Source organism: Theropithecus gelada, chromosome 16 (genome assembly GCF_003255815.1).
Source record: "Theropithecus gelada isolate Dixy chromosome 16, Tgel_1.0, whole genome shotgun sequence".
In the NCBI taxonomy this organism is placed as follows: domain Eukaryota; kingdom Metazoa; phylum Chordata; class Mammalia; order Primates; family Cercopithecidae; genus Theropithecus; species Theropithecus gelada.
In genome coordinates, this window is record NC_037684.1 from 38,199,485 (window position 1) to 38,219,211 (window position 19,727).

The 19,727-nt window shown below is 41.0% G+C and overlaps 2 protein-coding genes across 7 annotated transcripts in view; one reads left to right on the forward strand and one right to left on the reverse strand.

Moving 5' to 3' along the window:
• Positions 1–1,276: 1,276 nt before the first annotated feature.
• DDX5 (DEAD-box helicase 5) lies at positions 1,277–8,666 on the reverse strand. 6 transcript variants are annotated; one of them, XM_025362669.1, is made up of 14 exons: positions 8,386–8,666; positions 7,674–7,864; positions 6,308–6,473; positions 5,856–5,952; positions 5,614–5,747; positions 5,436–5,501; positions 5,058–5,199; positions 4,816–4,976; positions 4,557–4,729; positions 4,091–4,201; positions 3,817–3,878; positions 3,669–3,728; positions 2,208–2,432; positions 1,277–1,983 (listed from the first exon to the last, which is right to left on the reverse strand). In XM_025362669.1, the coding sequence occupies exons 2-14, from the start codon at positions 7,715–7,717 to the stop codon at positions 1,580–1,582; spliced, it is 1,845 nt and encodes a 614-aa protein (XP_025218454.1). In that variant the 5' UTR covers positions 7,718–7,864; positions 8,386–8,666; the 3' UTR covers positions 1,277–1,579. The 6 variants fall into 6 exon arrangements, with proteins under 6 accessions (XP_025218454.1, XP_025218455.1, XP_025218453.1 ...); XM_025362670.1 differs by lacking the exon at positions 8,386–8,666 and adding an exon at positions 8,116–8,362; XM_025362668.1 differs by lacking the exon at positions 8,386–8,666 and having other exon boundaries at positions 7,674–8,123.
• The window catches only part of CEP95 (centrosomal protein 95), a 30,214-nt gene continuing 18,707 nt past the window's right edge, over positions 8,221–19,727 (forward strand). Inside the window, exons 1-5 of the mRNA XM_025362667.1 lie at positions 8,221–8,744; positions 10,207–10,335; positions 11,764–11,871; positions 14,748–14,858; positions 17,229–17,334. Of these exons, the coding sequence (XP_025218452.1) occupies positions 8,726–8,744; positions 10,207–10,335; positions 11,764–11,871; positions 14,748–14,858; positions 17,229–17,334 (473 nt within the window). The 5' untranslated portion in view covers positions 8,221–8,725. The remainder of the gene's footprint in view (positions 8,745–10,206; positions 10,336–11,763; positions 11,872–14,747; positions 14,859–17,228; positions 17,335–19,727) is intronic.

Below are 19,727 nucleotides of genomic sequence, written 5' to 3' on the forward strand. Positions count from 1 at the left end.
TAAATAGGTAAATGTTTTCCACAGCCCCACAATCATTTCATTAAGTACAAATTAAAAGGCCCACGGTTAAGACATTAAACAGTAAAATACGTAATAAATGCTCCAACCTACCCTCTCCCCCGAAAGCTGCTTCTAAGTTTAAAACCATGAATTCGACTAACCATGCCACTGAAAACCATCCAGGTTACTAGAGGCTGAATGCGTTTTCAGTGTCTGAGTCCTAGAAATATCACTCCCTATCCCAGCCCTAGCAAATTCTAACTTTACATTTGACATAAGGCATTAACATTGATTAAAGCCTCAGTTTAATAATCAGAATTTAAATGAAGTCTCCTGAAGACTTCTCTTCTGGCAAAACCATGTATCAAACTCTGGGAAAACATTCAGACCCACTTCTAGCTATTACTGAAATAAATGATTAGAAAGTTAGGTTGGTGAGCCAAAGTTAAACCTAAAGCCATCCCCTGGATCTTTCTAAGCAATAAACCCATGTTGAACCCACCATGAAAACTTTTATTCACTGTGCTTTTGGTTATGTTGCCTCCTGATTAGTCATTAATTTTAATGAGGTTTTTTCCTTGTGTTGAGTATGAATAGACCTTACAGTTTGAAGATCTCTAGAATTCCCTGAATTATTGGAAAGACATTCATGACTCCCAGCGTGACTACAGCTAAGAGCCCCAGGGAGCCTGCGAAGACTAGAAACTACAAGTAACCTGTACTGAGAACGTTGTGCAAATTCAATCAGTTAAGGAGACTCAAGTTTAGCTCCTGGCCATCTTAAAGAGCGAATGTATGTCTTTCACAGGTTTGTTCAACATTTCAGTAATTCACAGTATAGCCAAGAGCATGAGAATAAATCTCTTGAAAAAACCAGTTATTTGGAGCTTTTTAAATTATAAATTTTGCCAAAGTCACCCACATTCTCACATTACATAGATGACTTTGTATCTATTTTACTATTCTCTCATTTAACCATACTAGCAAATAAGGAAAAGGCTATTAAATGACTCCCCTGATGTTGGGAGCTGACAAAGCTTTTATTATGCAATGTAGCCTATAACTAAAAATTCACCTAAATCAGTTCATTGACTCCTGCAATATAATAGTTCATTGTAAAGGGCCTTCTGATTCCCCCTGCCTCCCAAATTAAATAAAAAGGAGCAGTCATTTGTTTTCATGATTAAAAACAAAACAAAACAAAAAAACCCCAGACCATCTAAGCAAAGTTTTACATGACATTATATATATAAAATAAAGTACAATTTCCACTTAATTCAGTCTTCAAATATTTTTTATTGGAAGGCCATGCATTGCCTTCATTTATTGTATTTCAAATCACTGTACATTTACTTTTGTGAAAACACTGCCTGCATTTTCTAGTACAAAAAAAACCTAAAAATTGTTTCAGGAATGTAGAGAAATATCCAACTTAAATAGCGAAAAAGTGCACCATAATTACTGCTGCACTGCAGTCATTTCTGCAATTCCCATGTTTCTTAAATAACTATCTTGTCAGATAACACACAATATAAAGAGCAATTATGAAAAACAGACATTTACATATACTTCTAAAGTCTTATTGAGAATATCCTGTTGGCATTGGATAACCAATCATAGGTGCGGCTGCAGTAGCAGGATACGCATATGCCTGTTGGTTCATACCATTGTGCATATTTGGAACATTACTTCCGTATTGCTGAGTGCTATCATAACCATTCTGGTAAGTCCCTGTTGGATTACCAGTCCTAAAACTGGTCTGTATACCAGCAGACACAAAATTACTTCCAAAGCTCCCATTAGTGTAATTTGCAGCACTGTAAACACCATTCTGAGTTTTTGCCCCAAAATCTCTTTTTAGCAGGCTAGAGTAACCTCTGTCATAATTTTCCCTGTCTCTAAAGGTATTAAATCCACCCCTTTTGCCCGCAGAGTATCTGTCCCGACGGTCATCCTTCATGCCTCCTCTACCCCTGGAACGACCTGTTAAAAAAAAAAAAATTGCAAATTGATCAATTATGTCTATGACACAAATCATTGTGGACAGAAAGAATCAGATCTATTCACTGCAGGCGTGAAATGGTTTTACAGTTTTTCAACGTAAGTTTTCCGTTCAAGGTTTTACTCACCCTCCAATACCATTTAAATGGATTTGTAGACAACGATGTGACTCACAACTACCAACATTTCCTATCAGTCATCCTTACCTGAACCTCTGTCTTCGACCAACTGAAGCAACTTGGGATTAATTGCTTGATTAGCTTCACGAAGCACAGAGATAAGGTCGCTCACTTGCTTTATGTTATTAGGTGTAAAGAAAGTGTATGCTGTGCCTGTTTTGGTACTGCGAGCAGTTCTTCCAATTCGATGAATATAATCCTCTGAGGAGTTAGGGTAGTCATAATTGATGACAAATTTCACATCTTCCACATCTGTAAGGTGTTGCAGTGTGGCAAAATAGCAATGTACGGAGTTTTGCACACCACAACAGCCAGACCAAAAATAAAAAGTTAGACAATTGTATTCCCAAGAAGGTACGGGCTGCAAAAAATACAGTTAAAATGGTTATCCATTCCCTGTAGGAATACCATTGAGGTTGAAAAAAGAAAAAAAAGCACATGTCATCTGTATAAGTTATCACCCACCCAGTGACAGACCCTGTCAAAAGGAATGTGTATTCCCTAGCACATTCCCAAATCAGCAAGTTCCCTTACAGATCATCAAGTGACATCTGAATGCTTCTGCGCAGTAGGGCCACTTAAAGTTTCACAGCAACCTCTTCATGTGCTCATTTTGAGGACCTTGAAACAAAAAAATGTACAAGGTCCTTTGCATTACACATTCATCAGAAGTTCAAACTTCTGGCCACACTGCTTGTCTTGCCAAGACCTTACAACCGCAGCTGCAAGAAAACATACCTGTCCCCCAAAAGTTGTTTTTATGCACTGTGTCTCGTCTAGGCAAGCGCTTCCAAGAAGCCAGGATTCACTTGAGAATGTGTCTCTCTCTGGCAGGTCTCGACATGACGACTACTGTGTAGGTGAGGGAGGAACTTTCAAAGCACTTTCTTTTCCCACTGACTATGTGTGAGAAGTTGCTCCTGCTCTAGATCTCATGTGCCAGTACTCACCAATTTGTAAAAGGCTTAGTACCTTTTAAAGCTGCTCTCTCCATTTCAAACTTGAACAAAAATTTCATTGAACATTGAAGTTTGGAAATATTTCTTCGACATTTCAGCAAACTCACTGAAACTCAAAGACCCACAGATCACAGTGAACAGTTTAAAACAAGGCTGTACCATGGCAGTCATGCAAAGCATGGGACAGAAGAAATACCACGGCAGTGAACTGTGAGGATAACTTCCATTTTTTCCCTCGGAGAGAACAGTTTACGGGGCAGAGGTGGTATGTTCTGCCTTTTGAAGATTACTGGCACACGTTCAGCTTTTTCACCTCTCTAATCGACTGGAAGCAGCCAGCCGATCACTAGTCCTCCATCCCCCTCGAGTCCTCCGATTGTCATGCCTAGGCCTTGCCACAAAGACAGCACCTTTATGTGAAAAAAACTTAGAAAAAATGCAGAGGTTAAAGAAAGCAATAAACTTTCTTTAAAAAAGTTAAATGGAGATCTTCTGGGAAACCAAGCCATGAATGCGAGTTTGTACTAACCTAGCCCTCTGGAGGCCACATCTGTAGCAATCAGAATAGGAGCTTTTCCATGTTTGAATTCTACAAAGGAAGGCATATACATGATCAATTATCTGAGCAGAATTCTAGCTAAGTAAGGGGGGGAAAAAACTTCATTTGAAATATTTACCATTTAGAACCCAGTCACGCTCTTGTTGACTCTTGTCACCATGGATACCCATGGCAGGCCACCTAAAAGACAAGTTGTATCATAAAACTCACATTGAAAACCTCAGACTCCAGTGCTTAACCACGTCTTGTCACAGATCTCTTTAATCTCACCAGAAATTAAAAAGAATTAAATTCACTTATATTATCAGATATCCACTGCTCCTGATCCAAGTTTGCCCTTTCCTAAGCTCAGTTACAAAAAAATCTGCTTCAATGGAGGAGCCCACACATACCCATCTCTCCTCATTTTTCTGGTAAGCTCATCACATCTTCTTTTGGTTTCCACAAAAACAATGGTTTTATTCTCCTTCTCACTCATGATCTCTTCCATTAAACGAATAAGTCTAATAATGGGAGAAAGAAAGGAAAAATCCTGAGTTTTAAAAGACCATTGGTAGGGCCCCACATTTATGGTCAGCAAAACATTAAGTTCAATTTACATGGCTGGAAGTCAAAGAGGAAACACCTGCCAACCCACTTATGTAGTAGTTCGACCCTTGGTCCTTAAGTCAACCAGGGGACACATGAATTCCTTCTATAGGAAAACTATAAACGGTGATAATCATTATTTGAAGAATTCAAGATATTTTCAGAAGGATTAATAGGCTAACTAAACGAAATCACACCAACTGAAATAACAATGATCCCTCAATTTTAGCAAGGTTAGGAAGCGAATATAACAGAGTTAATAAAACTTACTTTTCATCCTTTTCTACGTCATGACACACATCCACAATCTGAAGAATGTTGTGGTTTGCACTCAGTTCAAGTGCACCAATGTTTATATGGATATAGTCTTTCAAGAAATCTTCAGCAAGCTGTCTTACTTCTTTTGGCCAAGTCGCACTCCACATTAGAGTTTGCCTATCAGGCTAATGGATTTTGGGGGGAAAAATTAGTGTCAGACTAAAAGTGAAAATAGAATTGAATTTGATCACATATTTCAAAGGACACTTACTCTTATTTGATCCACAATCTTCCTTATTTGGGGTTCAAAACCCATATCAAGCATTCTGTCTGCTTCATCAAGGACAAGATAGGTTGTTCTTCTCAGATTGGTTTTCCCACACTCTAAAAAGTCAATCAGTCTTCCAGGAGTTGCAATACAGATTTCCACACCTTTAATTAAATACGTAAGTGTAACTATAATACCTAAAATATTTAGTACCAATGACAAATAAAACTCTCTTCATTACAGACCTCTCTCCAAATCACGTATTTGTGGTCCCTTGGGAGCACCACCATAGATACAAGTAGACTTCAAGCGACATGCTCTACAATATTCAGCAGCTACTTGCTGCACCTGTTGGGCCAGTTCCCGAGTTGGTGCCAGCACCAAACACTAAGGAAAGAGAAACAGCTTTCAGCACAAACCTGGATACTAGTTTTAAACTGTTAACTTATTAGTTATGATCGCAGATCCTTTCTTCATGTGTTGTCCAATACCCAAAGCAACTCCAGCTGAATAGAGTGAGCTAACCTCTGTATAAAACCACCACAAATGATTACATCTTTTGCTATGTAGTCTAAAAATCTATATATTACACTTCTAATAAAAAGTTAAAAATATATACTTACAATGGGCCCATCGCCTCTCTCTAGGAATGGCTGATGATTGATGTGGACAATGGCAGGAAGCAAATACTATTTGGGGTGAAGACGGGGACAAACAGAAATCACATTAAAACAACGCTTGTTTTTAAATTACCATTCCGTTTTCTTGCATATATTACATCAAGAGTTCTCTCAAACTTACAGACAATGTTTTCCCAGATCCAGTCTGTGCCACTCCAACCATATCCAATCCACTTAGAGCAACTGGCCATCCCTGAGCTTGAATAGCAGTGGGTTCAGTGAAATTCTGTCTTGCAATGACATCCATGACATTCGCTATAATTAGTGACAGATATTTAACAAAAATTAGTGATGCCAAGGAAAGGAGAAGGTAGGTGGAAACAAAAACACAGGGGTAGGGTAGAACTGAAAAGTAGCACTCACCAGGGAAATTAGCTTCATAAAAATTTAGAACTGGCTTCGGGCAGTTGTGACCTCTAACTGTAATTTCCTTGCTTCTTCTGTATGTTTCCACCTCTTGCTGCAAAACAAATTATAACAGTCTTAAACCTCATGACAACCACCCCTAACTAAATACGTAATTGGCAAGCCCCTAACTTCATAATTTAGTAACTACTTTAAAGTAGCTTCATTTTAATCTGGAACCGCGTATGAAAACCCTATATGACAAAAAAACTGTTTATTCTGCTATACTCAACCTAAAAAAAAAAATTCCCAAAGCCACCTATTTGCAAAAGTGAGTCACACCTTTCCCAATTATGAAGTCAGAAAACGTAACTCTACCAAAATTGAGTTATTTGCAAAACACCTGTCAGAATTTCATTTACTAGAATCCATTGAGTTACAGCCTGATGAAGCCACATGAATTTACTCACTGCTGTCCGCCTAGCCAAATCAGGGTGCTCTTGATAGAAATTCTTCTCAAACTTGGGCAGCTCATCAAGATTCCACTTCTTTTTAACTAGTTTCTCCCCAGGGTTTCCAAACTTCTTTCCAGATAAGGGCCCCGCCCTACTTCCTCCAAATCGAGGTGCACCAAACCTGGAATGAAGAAAAAAAGTTATTTACATTTTCAAATGGCTACACCTAGGTTTCTGGACAGATTTGTTTACCATCCCTTGGCACAAGCTAAAGATCACTGAAAGCCGACTTCGAGAGGTAAACCTAGCACTGTCCTTAGTGATAATCTCTCTCAACAGCCACAGTTAACGTTTCCCGTAGTCCCAAGTACACACAACTTAGGCCACGTAAACAGCCTGGGATTTACTATATCGAAAACTTGTCACCCAGATGCCAGAATTTAGGATTACGCACCACTTCTTGTGGTTACTATTATCTTTCTCACCAGTCTAGCAATTCATTATCAGTGATAACAAGCCTACATGAACCGAAGAGCATCACAACAATGTTACTCATATGGCCGTTTTCAAGCCAAAGAGCTTTGATGTCAACAATCTAGACAGCACAGACAACGAAAACGAAACAAGGGTTTAGAAACACTTCTGCTAGCAAACCGAGCTGGGGGGACGCCGCGGTAGAGCTCCAAATCAACGAATCAAAATTATATAACGCAGGAAAAAAGAAAAGGAGGAGCCGGCGACTACCGGGGGAGGAGTCCCGGCCCGGGCGGAGCCGGCCGGGCGGCGTTCCCGCTGGGGCGGCGCTTCCCCCTTTGTCTCGCATTTCTCTCTGCGCCACATTTTCTCGACGCTGCCATTTTGAGCTCCTCCGCCGGGCGGAGTAACAAAGGCGCCGCCGCCATGTCCGAGGCCGGCATTTTATACCCGCGACTCAGCCACATGGCTGATGCCGGCCGCCCTCCTACCCCCACAGCACCAGTGGCTTTGAAGGTGGTCCCTTCGCTCCCACAGAATGCCCGACCACCCCAAAAACACCTCCCGAAAGGCCGCACCTAACAGCTGTTCCTTCGTCTGCCTCGAAGCGTCGCGCTTTCATACGAACAATGCGCTCCCTCTGAATTCCCTCAACAGCTACCAAATGGCAGCCGCCCCGACGGCTCCCCGACCCCCACACAAAAAGCGAGAATGAAAACACTATCCCGTCAAATCTCTCCCACTCACTGTTACGTGAATATCAAAATGGCGCAAGCCTTCGGAAAAAGAGGCCCCAAGATAGCCCGGAAAGGCCGAGTCCAAGCCGCAAAGCCCCCGCCCGCCGCCACCCTGACCCACCCTCCCATCCCCCACCCGCCAGCCCTGACAACTCGGCTCCCACACTCACCCTCGATCCCGGCCGCGGTCTCGGTCACTCGAATAACCCGACATAGCGTCAATGGTTGCGGTTGGCGGGGAACGAAGTAGATTGAAAAGGGTGCGACGAGTCAGTCGCTGGAAATGGCTTCGGCGACGGCGAAGCCTTGCGGGGGCGGCAGCGGAGGAGTGACGGCGATGACACCAGTCAAAGCTGCACAACTAGAGACCGGTGGAAATGAATGAGGTGCCGGCCGCTTTCCGGCAGCCGCTTTTATAGTCTGGACCTCCTCCTACGCCGCAAGGCACGCTGGGAGCCGCTCTATGACCTAATCGCCCCGCCCCTCGCGCAGAGGCCGCAACGCCCGACGGCGTTCCGCGATCGCCGCGCTTCCACCCCACCCCGTGCCGCTCTCTCAGGTCAGGGCCCACCCACCATTGAAATGCCTCATTCTCCACTCTCTTGACCTCACCTTCTTCTCGTCTTTCCACACCTCAAGAAAGCCACCCTGCCCTTTCCCAAGCCCAGCCAGACGATAAAACAGCCAGCCCAAGCCCGCCCACCCTCCCCACTCGGAGGTGTTTACGTCTCCAAAGAGCCCTCACGCCCGTAACCAAATGAGAGGGAAGGCAGGGGCCTGGCGTTGTCACGTGACTTTACCCCCCCCACCGCCCACCGGGACAGGGGGCCGCACTACTTCCCCGTTGACGTCGGCGGAGGGATACATAACGAAATAGCTCACCGGAAGTGCTCTGCCAACACCCGGGACCCGCCCCCAGCTGCCGGCTGACTTGGACCGTCCGACCCACGGGTCTGACAATCCTGTGACGGGTTTTGGCCGGCGGAGAATGGTCTCTAAACTTCCCAAACCGCTTCCGTGGCACGTGCTGTGAAAGGAAGTGCTCCTCTGATGACCAATCAGCGGCAAGAAGTTCTTTTAACGTCCCTCCCTCTTTCACGCCTCCTTCCCCGCGCTTTAGTTCGTGCGCCCGCCCCCCAGCGTCTGGTCTGCGTTCGGTCCTTGCAGGACACCGTCGCCGGTCTGGCCGCGTCGGAGTCCGGCGGCGACCTGCTTCCGAGGCATGGCCGGCTCGGAGGCTGGTGAGTGTTTCCCTGGGGTCGCGGTGTGTGTTTACTGAAACTGTCCACCTTCAGGGAGGCCTCGGGCTAGTCCGGACTGGGTCTGGGATGTCGGCGGGGCTCGTTACTGTCAGACGCTGCGTCGCGGTGGCGGGTTCTCTGGATAGGGTCTCTCAGCTTCATCCCCTCTTCGCTTTGAGGCCGTGGAACAGCAGTATGAGGTGAGAGAGAGGCACTGGGGCGAGGCCGGTAGGACGCTCGGGTCCTGGCTGCAAAAAGAGCAGTCAGAAGGGTCGTCCTCGGACTTGTCTTTCTGTGGGGCGTCTAGCCGCTGTCCATGCGCCCTCCTCCCTTGCACTATGGGCCCTGAGGTCGTACCTCCTTTTGTAGTGGTCTTTAAAGGAACGGCACTCTTAAGGTTTATTCATGCCCCTGCCACAGAAGAATAGTGGTGCTTTTTTCTCTTCAGTGCCCTCTAGAGTCATGGGCTTTGTCTAGCACCACTTTTGAAGAGCGAATTAATTTGGTTGTCTAGGACGCTTTCATCCTTTTCACAAGGACTGCGTACAAACCAGTTGTCATGGTTTGGCCAGTTGTGAGAAATGGGCTTGGAGAGGGGGATTATGTGCCTGGAAGATACACTCTCATTCGTTTCCAGAACGTCATGTGTCCAGAACATAGTGGAGATGTTTGTTTCTAATATCGATTGCAAGTGCTTTCCTACCAATCGTCAGGCATTTCAAGGAACAAGTATTTTAAACTAAGTTGCTTTTGGTAGAGAAACTGTTAAACTTCGCAAATCCCAGCAATATCTAGGGGAGAGGAGAATGTGGTATGCAGGAAACGTCAACAGTATTGATAATTCTGAGCTTCATGTACGTCCAATACTTTGTTTCATGTAGATCAATATAACAAAAAAGAAAAACTAACAAATGCATTAGTGTTGATGTTGTCATTATGCCAGTTCTTAACAGCCTAAGTTTAATCACCACTTATTTGGGCACCAGAGAAATCCTGACTTGCACAAGATAATTGGGTAAACACATGACCATTACTGTTGGGAGTTTGAAGCAACATATTTTATTAATGACTGTCTAGTAACTTCAGATTATTATTAAACTGTTGCTTATGACATAATATTCCTGTTTACTTGTAAATATGTTTTAACTAAAAACACCCACGTAAGGCTTATATAAGTAACTTAAGATTTTAAGCTGCAACAGTAACAGTTGAATTTGCAGTATAGTTTTGACTGTATAGAAATTACAGCACTCTGGAAATCATCCCAAGAAATTAAATACATCTTTTTAAAAATCATGCCTAACGGGTCTTTGAAATTCTATAACAATCAAATTCCCTATCTTCTACAAAGTTCAGTGTCTTTTTTTTTTTCTGGGTGGGGAGGTTGTTGGATTTTTTGAATGGGTGTGTGATTTTTTTCCGGTGGTATTTAAGACTGATCTTTCCCCCTTTTTCCCAACAGAGTGGGTAACCATTGCCAATAGCCTTCTTTTTAAGTGTCATATACATCTGAGAATACATGAACTTCAAGACTGTGATGCTAATGTTTTTATTGCCCTTTATCAGTCTATTTTGGGAGAAAAGGTACCAGGTAAGACCACTAAAAGCAGGAGTAATTTTGCCTATATCTTAGGTCAGAAGTTTTTGGTCCTTTAGTTAGATGCTTTGGTATTTATAACATTTCATTTTCTCTTTGCCTATATATTTTTTAATATTGCATATTAATTTATATATTAATATACAATATTTAAATCTCGTATATTAAATGGTATTTAATGTTGCGTATTGTCTAATTATAATATTATATTCCTTAAGGAATACCCTGTGGAATCCACTCAATAATGGCCTTGAGCAGATCAGTTTGAGGGCTCCTGATAATCACTGGTTAATCCAATCATGGCTAATGCCTTGTGAAAGTTGCATCCTTTCTGAAAATGTACCTTCAAAGGTTGTAAAATTGAGTGGAACTTGGGAATTTATTGGATCCTGTTACTTAACCAGTGTTAGGGGTAAGAATTGATATTTGTACTTGATGAACCTAATTTACCAAGACAGTTAATAAGCGCATATGTCCTTTCATCTTGCTCCCCATCTCACTATGTTCAAGAACAGGGTGGTACCAACTCAGCTTAAGTGATTCTCCCCTGTCTGCCTCCCAAAGTGATAGGATTACAGGCATGAGCCACCATGCCCAGCCTGTACTGACATTTTAAATCTTAATACCAATAATTCCAGTTGGCTACTCAGAAGGACATATAAGGGCCGGGCGTGGTGGCTCACGCCTGTAATCCCAGCACTTTGGGAGGCTGATCATTTGAGGCAGGTGGATCACCTGAGGCTAGGAGTTCAAGACCAGCCTGGCCAACATGGCAAAACCCCGCCTCTGCTAAAAATACAAAGATTAGCCAGGCATAGTGGTGCACGCCTATAATCCCAGCTACTTGGGAGGCTGAGGCAAGAGAATTGCTTGAGCCGGGGAGGTGGAGGTTGTAGTGGGCCAAGATCACGCCACTGCATTCCAGCCTGGGCAACAGAGCGAGACCCTGTCTCAATAAATAAATAAACAAACATACATATATATAAAATAATCTTCCAATGCCTGCTGTGTTGTTTTTTTTTTCCTCTCATAGAAAGCAGCCCATAGTTATGGGTTAAAGTATCATGTCTTGGCTCCCTTACTAGACTATTAGCTCTCTTTGAACGTAGGGACCACTTTATCTTCCTTAACATGGTGCTTCTTGTAAAGCATGTTCATATATATATGTATATATAAATGGTGTAATAAATATTCAGTCAATATCCAAAATTGATAAATCGGTTCAATCAATAAATAACCAATAAAGATTCTGCTGTGTAGAGTTCAGGGTTTATTAATTTTAATCTGTACTTTACAGCATGTTCTGTTTGGGCAGAGCTTTCATAGCAGTTGAGCATATTCAGTAGCCTAGTGAGAGACAATGAGATGAAAACTTGGCCTCTCATGGATACAAAATTATGTGATTTTTTTTTTCCCCCACAGACCTCATAGCTATTCCTAGGAGTCAAGAGGATGATGCACACAATGTACAAGCAGTAATTGATTCGCTGGCCTTGGATTACTTACAGGTCAGCTTGTCTCACATAACAGGTTGGTATATATTTAACTATCACATAATTATGCATTTTAGTAAAATAATTGTTAGAACCGTAGACATTGTTTACTTAACCAAATGATTGAGCTTATGGAGTAGACCAAATTGTAAGATTGAGCTAAGGCAGTCAACTGATTAGAGGTCAGGCCCATGCATGAGAACTTTTCCAGGAGAGCTGAACATCGATTTTGCGATTGATCTGGGTCTGAAACGTGAGTATCCTAGCTGGTAATTTGAGGTATGTTTTTGGTTTTTATGTTATGTTGTTTTGTTTATTTTTATTTTTTTTGATTCAGAGTCTCACTCTGTTGCCCAGGCTGGAGTGCAGTGGTGCAGTCACAGCTCACTGTAGCCTCAACCTCCTAAGCTCAGGTGATCCTCTCACTTCAGCCTCCCAGGTAGCTGGGACTACAGCTGTGCACCACCATGCCTGGCTAATTTTTTCTATTTTTTGTAAAGACAGAGTTTTGTCATTTGCCCAGGCTGATTTGGAATTCCTAGGCTCAGGCAATCCACCTGGCTCCACTTGTGAAATTGCTGGGATTACAGGCCTGAACCACTGTGCCTGGCCGTGTTGTTTTATTTTAAAGCATACTAATGCTTCTTGTTTGTGATAGCTAAAAATTAGAAACACCTAAATGTCCGTTAGTAGGGACTGGTTAAATAAATCATGATAGTTGCATACAGTGGACTGCCCTGTGGCTATAAAAGATGATTGAATATACTCTGTGCACAATGTTCCAGGTTAGGGGAACAATCTGTAGCATCTGTGATGTGAGAAAAATGTAGTACAATTATAATGGTAATGTGCAGAGTAGTATGCTAGTGTTTGTAAAAACAAAGGTGTGGAGAAGATATTTGCAGTTGTTTGCAATCAGAAGGACTGTCTAGAAGCATATACAAGAAACTCGTAATACTGATTGCCTCCAACAAAGGGAACCGTAGGGTTGCAGGAGAAAGGGACAAGAACTCTCACTGTATACTTTTTGCACTTTCTGAATTTTGAACCATATTATCTATTCAAAAATTTTTTACTGTAATTAAATCTCCAAAATAAAGTATATTATGCTGTATTCTAAAACCAAGCATACAAAATATATTTACAGATCACTATATTATGTGTATTTCATTTATGTTTAGAAATGAAAGATTATTCCAGTAAGTTATTTCAAGCTTATGAATAGAGGGAATATTGACGATGTGAAACTATAATCACAAAAAGAGGATTTATACTGTTGATTTATTCTTTGATAGTTGTAAAAGGAGATAAATGTTAATCAGGATAAGTCCCGATTTACATCTCTTAATTTGGTACTGACAAGAACAAATTTTTTGCAAAGAGAATAAAATACTTCTCTGTCTTAAGTTTTTTAATGCACTTCTAGGTGAGTCAATGGGTAAATCAGTTTGGAGATAATTTGAGAGATAGTCCCATAGTTTCCTTCTTTTTTTGCTATTTGTAATTGCTTTATCACCCAAGTAGGACAAGTTCTGGTATTTGTGCTTGTTAAACATACTATAGCAGGGTTGTTAACATACATGTTTGTAAAACTTTTTAATGCAGAGCTGTCTTTGACAGATTACACCCACCCCATGAAAAATTGTAAAACAGTTTCTCCTGCAGCATGAAGCACTGCATTCTGGCTGGCAGTCTTAGTTGCTAGGTTGTCAGTATACTCCCCATCCTAGAAACTGAAAAGTTTTGAGGATACTCTTGGGATATACTTGGGTATTTTTAAGCCAGAAAAACACATCCAAAACCAAGATTTCTGGTTCATTGTTTTAAACGAAAAAACTATCAAATATTGTCGTTACTAGTAGTAGTATAAAATGTCACATTTCTGGTTAAGGTTTGTTGTGCATCATGGCTGAGGTTACGATTGGCTAGATTCTCCCAAATACCAAGTTTCTACACTGCTTCTCCCATATTGGTGTGAACTCATGAGAATGCCAGGCATGATCTCCCAAAGGACAGAGTATCACAAGAGTTAAGTTCCATCTATACCTGAGGTTGACTTGGAGTCCATTTCAGGTGACGTTAAATATGTCAAGTTTTCATGCTTTTTGCCAACCCATTTCTAGTCAACATTTCAACCTAAACATTCATGTTAAAAATCTGTTATGGAGCAGGTACTGTGCTAGGGACTGTGTTATAATCTGAGTGTGAAGTGGATATGGCAGGAGATGTAGCTGGAGATGCTGAAGATGGGGTGAGATTTTAAAAGGTTTTATATGCAGTGCTTATATTTCAGAAGGGAGTCAGGGAAAGGAATTTAATCAGAAAAATGGTATGATATACACAAAATGAGGAGTTAACAAATATGGGGGGTTATGGTGGAGAACTCAGGAATTCCCGATGAAAGTATCCCAACAAGTTTATTGTTTTTGTTGTTGTTGTTGTTTTGATGTTACTCTGCTGCTGTAATCTTCTGAACAAACCACCATTTAGAATAGGATACCACAGTCTGAAAGTGTTCTCTCCTGCCATTTTTTTCCACCAATCTGGTAAAGTCCTGTTTTGCTGCATTATATTTTGGTATAAATCTTACTAGAGATGTTTTCTTAAGTCCAATTATTTTGCTTCTCCAAAAAAGGAAGGAATATGCCAGTGAATTATTAGATACCATATTTAAATTTTCCCCCTTTTTTTCTTCAAACATAATCAGGCAGCAGGAAATTGGTGTTTTTAATATTTATATTATAATTGTTTCGTGTGTATTCTTTTTTTTATTTAATCTCCAAGGAACTGTAAGTTGCTATATCGCCTGTATTCTTAAGTGGCATTTTCACAATGTTATATCCAAGTTTCAAGATTATGAAGCTTTCAGATTTCATGGTTAAATTTTTTAATGGCTCTATATTCTGTCTCCAGGAGAAAATATAGTGAAAGGAGATAAAGAATCTATTAAGAATCTCCTGGAAATATTTGATGGTTTGTTGGAGTATCTTACAGAACGCATCAGTGAAACATCTCATGAGAAAAGTAAGTTGAAGAATGGAAATTTGGTTTGGTTTACCTTTTATGATATGTCCCTTTTGCCTTTTATCTTTTTGTATATTTTTCTTCATAGGAAGCAGATTCACTAATACAGTATACCTGATAACTTTAGTTGTAAATTTCAAATTCTTACTGTTCTAGCTGGTTGGAAACTCTTAGACTGTCATCATGTTCTTTATCAACTTGCATGTTGCTTATAAATTACTTTAAAACTAATTTATACTAGAAAGGTAAATTTCTGGCTAAATTATTTATTGTCCTATGATCGCATAAAATGTCCTACTCCAAAATTTTGTGTTTCTGAACTGCCATTTATGCTAAACATTTGGATGTTACTGAGGCATCAACAGGAAGAACTGGTGCATTTCTGTCTTTAGCTTGCACTTACATTTGTGACAGCCTAAATATTTCAAATGTTTATCATTGCAAAAAGTAAAAGAACTTAACTGTTTTAATAATTTGAGATTAAGTAAATAATGCTGTTGGTCATGAATGGAGTAATACATTACCTGTTCTTATATTGAAAAGTTACCCAAAATAAATTTTCAGCAGCAACCACAATTTACATAAATTCGAATACAAATTAAGACAAAAAATTGGGGTAGGCTCATCCTCCTTCATTCTCACTTCATTCTCACTTAGTGAGACCTTTGATTATAACATTTGAAATTAATCTTAAAGTCTTTGGTTAGAGATAGTTTCCTACCTTTAATCATTGTTGCTAAACTATTTAAAAGCTGGGAGGGAAAATTGAAAAGTCTGCCACACTGGACCTTTCTTTGTTTCAAAAATTGAGTGTTTTATATGCGCCTGAGTACTCTGGGAGGATTCCAAGCTGCGTGTCATGTTGATGCTCTCAAACCTGTACTTGAGTCAGGGAGACAGCCATAAATACGTACATTAAAAGCATAAAGGGGGAATTAGAACTAGGGGAGAGTATTGACAGGTGGAACTCACCTAATTCAAGGCTACCAGTAGGTATTTGTATGGTGTTGTACCTTTTTAGTCTTTTTAGCAATAGGGTTAAGAGGTAGAAAATTACCTCTAAGTAAAGAGATAGAGATTAATTTGAAATGTAAAGAGAGCAGCAGTTTTTTACAGTTTAGTGCTTGCTCGCAGGAAGGGGAGGGATGGTAGTGCCTGGCTAATGATACGGCAGTGGGGATGAATAGAGGAGGGCACAGCTGAGGGATACTTTTATGTGAGTCTGGTGGTGATGAAAGACTGAAGGATATTTCCAGGGGAGATCGGCAGTATGTGGTGAGCTACTGGGGAAGTTGCTCAGATAGGCTTCCCTATATGACAGTACCTTAGCTGGACAGCATTTTCTTAGTCTGCTTCTCATCTTTGGAGGTCTAAAATATACTCACCTGGCAGTATTACCGAGAGCTGATTAGATTCTTCAAAATGCCTGTTAACAGTAATGGGGAACAAATCTTTATTATCACTAATCGTATCAGCTGTGCAGGGCAGCTTCTACCTGGGACCTGAGCTAGCATTATCATTTACCACTGAAGAAGGAGGGGTTGAAAGGAAGACCGTGGGTTCAGTGCTGGGTTCTGCTTCTCACTATATGACGGCAGCTCTCTAAGCCTGTTTTCTCAGCTGAAATTCTTTCATAGTAGTTGTGAAAGTTAAGTATGTAGATATGTGTAAACAGTTGAGCACACAGCCTAGCTCAGAGTAAATGCATAATAAATGTTAATTGATGTTATTGAAATGTTGCTTGGTGAATATGGAAATAGAAAAAAAAGGTGGGTGTTTGAATAGTGAATCTCTAGACATGGACATGAAAATATCCAAAGGGGTAAATCTGAATCATGGGAGGTTTCACCTACCTATATTTTGAAATCATTTCCCTAGTGAGTTATAGCCACTGGTGAAAGTATGTATTCTTCAAGTATGGTGGGATGGAAAAAAGGACTGATTGTCTTAAGAAAAATTTCATCCAAGCCCTGATGCAGCCTGACTCAGCCTAAGGCATGATTATCTTGGAGCTTGCATTACGTTGACGCAATCATGTTTTGTGTTATCTTGATATACCTCAGGCATACCTTACAGATGGAGAGGTATAAGAATATTAAATGGACGTGCTACCAACTTAAGAAATAAAACATTGTTCATACAGCTCTATGCCCTATTTTTGAAGCAACATTCTTGTTTCTTTGTTACTCGAATAATACATGCTCATTATAGGCGAAGATTTGGTTCTTTCTGATTGTACTTTCACAAGAACCCTATTTACCATGGCAAATTAGGGGTGCCTCACTGTCCTTACCTCTCCCTGCCTCTTACATAGAAAAAGTAGTATTCACTTAGGGGTTTTTTGGTATTGTTTTTATCTATTCTGAACAGGTGAAACTCAACAATATTTTAAAGAATCCGATCGAGGAGAACGTTTGGAAGAGCCAGAAAGTACTAAAGAATCTAAATCATCATGGAAAAGAGTTTCTTTTGGGAGGTAGCACTCAGTGTCTCTGAATTTAATGAATACAAATTACACTTTTTGGACTAAGAATTAAAATTGCACATAATATACCAAGATGGCACGAAAAAAAGCTAATGTGAAACTTCTACTAGCTTCTCATATTTTAAACCTTCCTGAGGGAGTTTTAAGAACCTTGAGTTATATATAATACCTAAATCTCAGTATTAACTACTTACTCATTTTTAAATTTTTTTTTTTTTTTTTTTGAGACGGAGTCTCATTCTGTCTCCCAGGCTGGAGTGCAGTGGCATGATCTCGATTCACTGTAAACTCTGCTTCCCAGGTTCAAGCGATTCTCCTGCCTTAGCCTCCTGAGTAGCTGGGACTACAGGCATGCGCCACTATGCCTGGCTAATTTTTATGTTTTTAGTAGAGTTGGGGTTTCACCATGTTGGTCAGGCTGGTCTTGAACTCCTGACCTCAGGTGATCCACCTGCTTTGGCCTCCCAAGGTGTTGGGATTACAGGCGTGAGCCACTGCGCCCGGGCCCTGTTTTTCTCTTAATCGTCAAAGTAGGTCATCATCTTTGCAAAAAACTTGCAAAATAGAAAAAGCAGGAAAAAAAAATCTATTCCGAACTAAATAACTGCTGTTGACATTTTGTTAAATTTTTTAGTCCTTTTTACTATGTTTTTTTCTTTTTTGGATTTAGTCATATGTCTATATAATTTTGTTGCCTGCCCCTCACCCCTGCTTTTTTAATAAAGAGACAGAGTCTTGCTCTGACACCCAGGGTGGAGTACAGTGGCGTGGTCAGAGTTCACTGTAGCCGTGAACTCCTGGGCTTAAGCCCAAGTAGCTGGGACCACAGGTGTGCACCACCACACCTGGCTAATTTTTCTCATTTTTTTTTTTTAAACAGAAATGGCGTCTTGCTATGTTGACCAGGCTGGTCTTGAATTCCTGGCCTCAAGCAATCCTCCTGCTGCAGCCTCCCAAAGTGCTGGGATTATAGGCATGACCCACCTCACCAGGCTCGTTTCCTGCATTTTTAAACTTCACATTAAGTGTTCTCAAATTGTTAAGTTCTTTTTTTTTTTTTTTTTTTGAGACAGAGTCTTGCTGTGTCACACAGGCTGGAGTGTGCTGTGGCGCGATCTCAGCTCACTGCAACCTCTGCCTCCCGGTTTCAAGTGATTCTTGTGCCTCAGCCTCCTGAGTAGCTGGGACTACAGGCACATGCTGCCACAGCTGGCTAATGTTTGTATCTTTAGTAAAGACGAGGTTTCACCATGTTGGCAAGGCCGGTCTTGAACGCCTAACCTCAAGTGATGCGCCCGCCTCAGTCTCCCAAAGTGGGATTACAGGCATGAGCCGCTGCGCCTGGCCTCAAGTTGTTAAATTCTTTTTTTTTTTTTTTTTTTTTTTGAGAGAGTCTTGCTCAGTCGCCCAGGCTGGAGTGCAGTGGCGTGATCTCGGCTCACTGCAAGCTCTGCCTCCCGGATTCATGCCATTCTTCTGCCTCAGCCTCGCGAGTAGCTGGGACTACAGGCATCTGCCACTACGCCCGGCTAGTTTTTTTGTATTTTTAGTAGAGACGGGGTTTCACCATGTTAGCCAGGATGGTCTCGATCTCCTGACCTCGTGATCCGCCTGTCTCAGCCTCCCAAAGTGCTGGGATTACAGGCATGAGCCATCGCGCCCAGTCTAAATTCTGTATAATAATTTTTAATCACTGTATAACATCATTCGTGTGGATACGTCATAAATTACTAAACCATTCTTCTGAAGTACAGGGTTTTTAAAAATATTATCAAAAACGTGATACTTAATGTTTATTCCTTTTTTCTCCTTATATTTTGAGGCTAGATTCAGAGTAAAACAGTATAGATGTTTTAAGGCTAATAACAAGTTGCCAGATTGTTTTCCAAAAAGGCCATGACTGTACATTTACCAACAGTATAGAAATGCTGGGTTACAGGACCCTCATGAGCCAATATCATTGATCATTTTCACAGTTTTAAGCTTGTGCTTATTTCATAGACAAAAATATATTGTCATGACAGGTTTGATTGCACTTCTTGTTAATTAGAGGTTGAACATAATGCTATGTCTTTCTTTTAAATAACTGATTCTCATTTTTTTTTTTTTAAATAGAGTTTGTCATGGTTCGAAGAGCACAGGCAATGCCTTCTTTTTTAGGTCTCGTACATTGTAAAAAACATGTCTCAAAGGAGACCATCATAAGATGAACATCTTTTCTTTTCTTTTTTTTTGAGACAGAGTTTCGCTCTAGTTGCCCAGGCTGGAGTGCAGTGGTGCAGTCTTGGCTCACTGCAACCTCTGCCTCCCAGGTTCAAGCAATTTCCTGCCTCAGTCTCCAGAGTAGCTGGGATTACTGGCGCCTACCGCCACGTCCAGCTAAT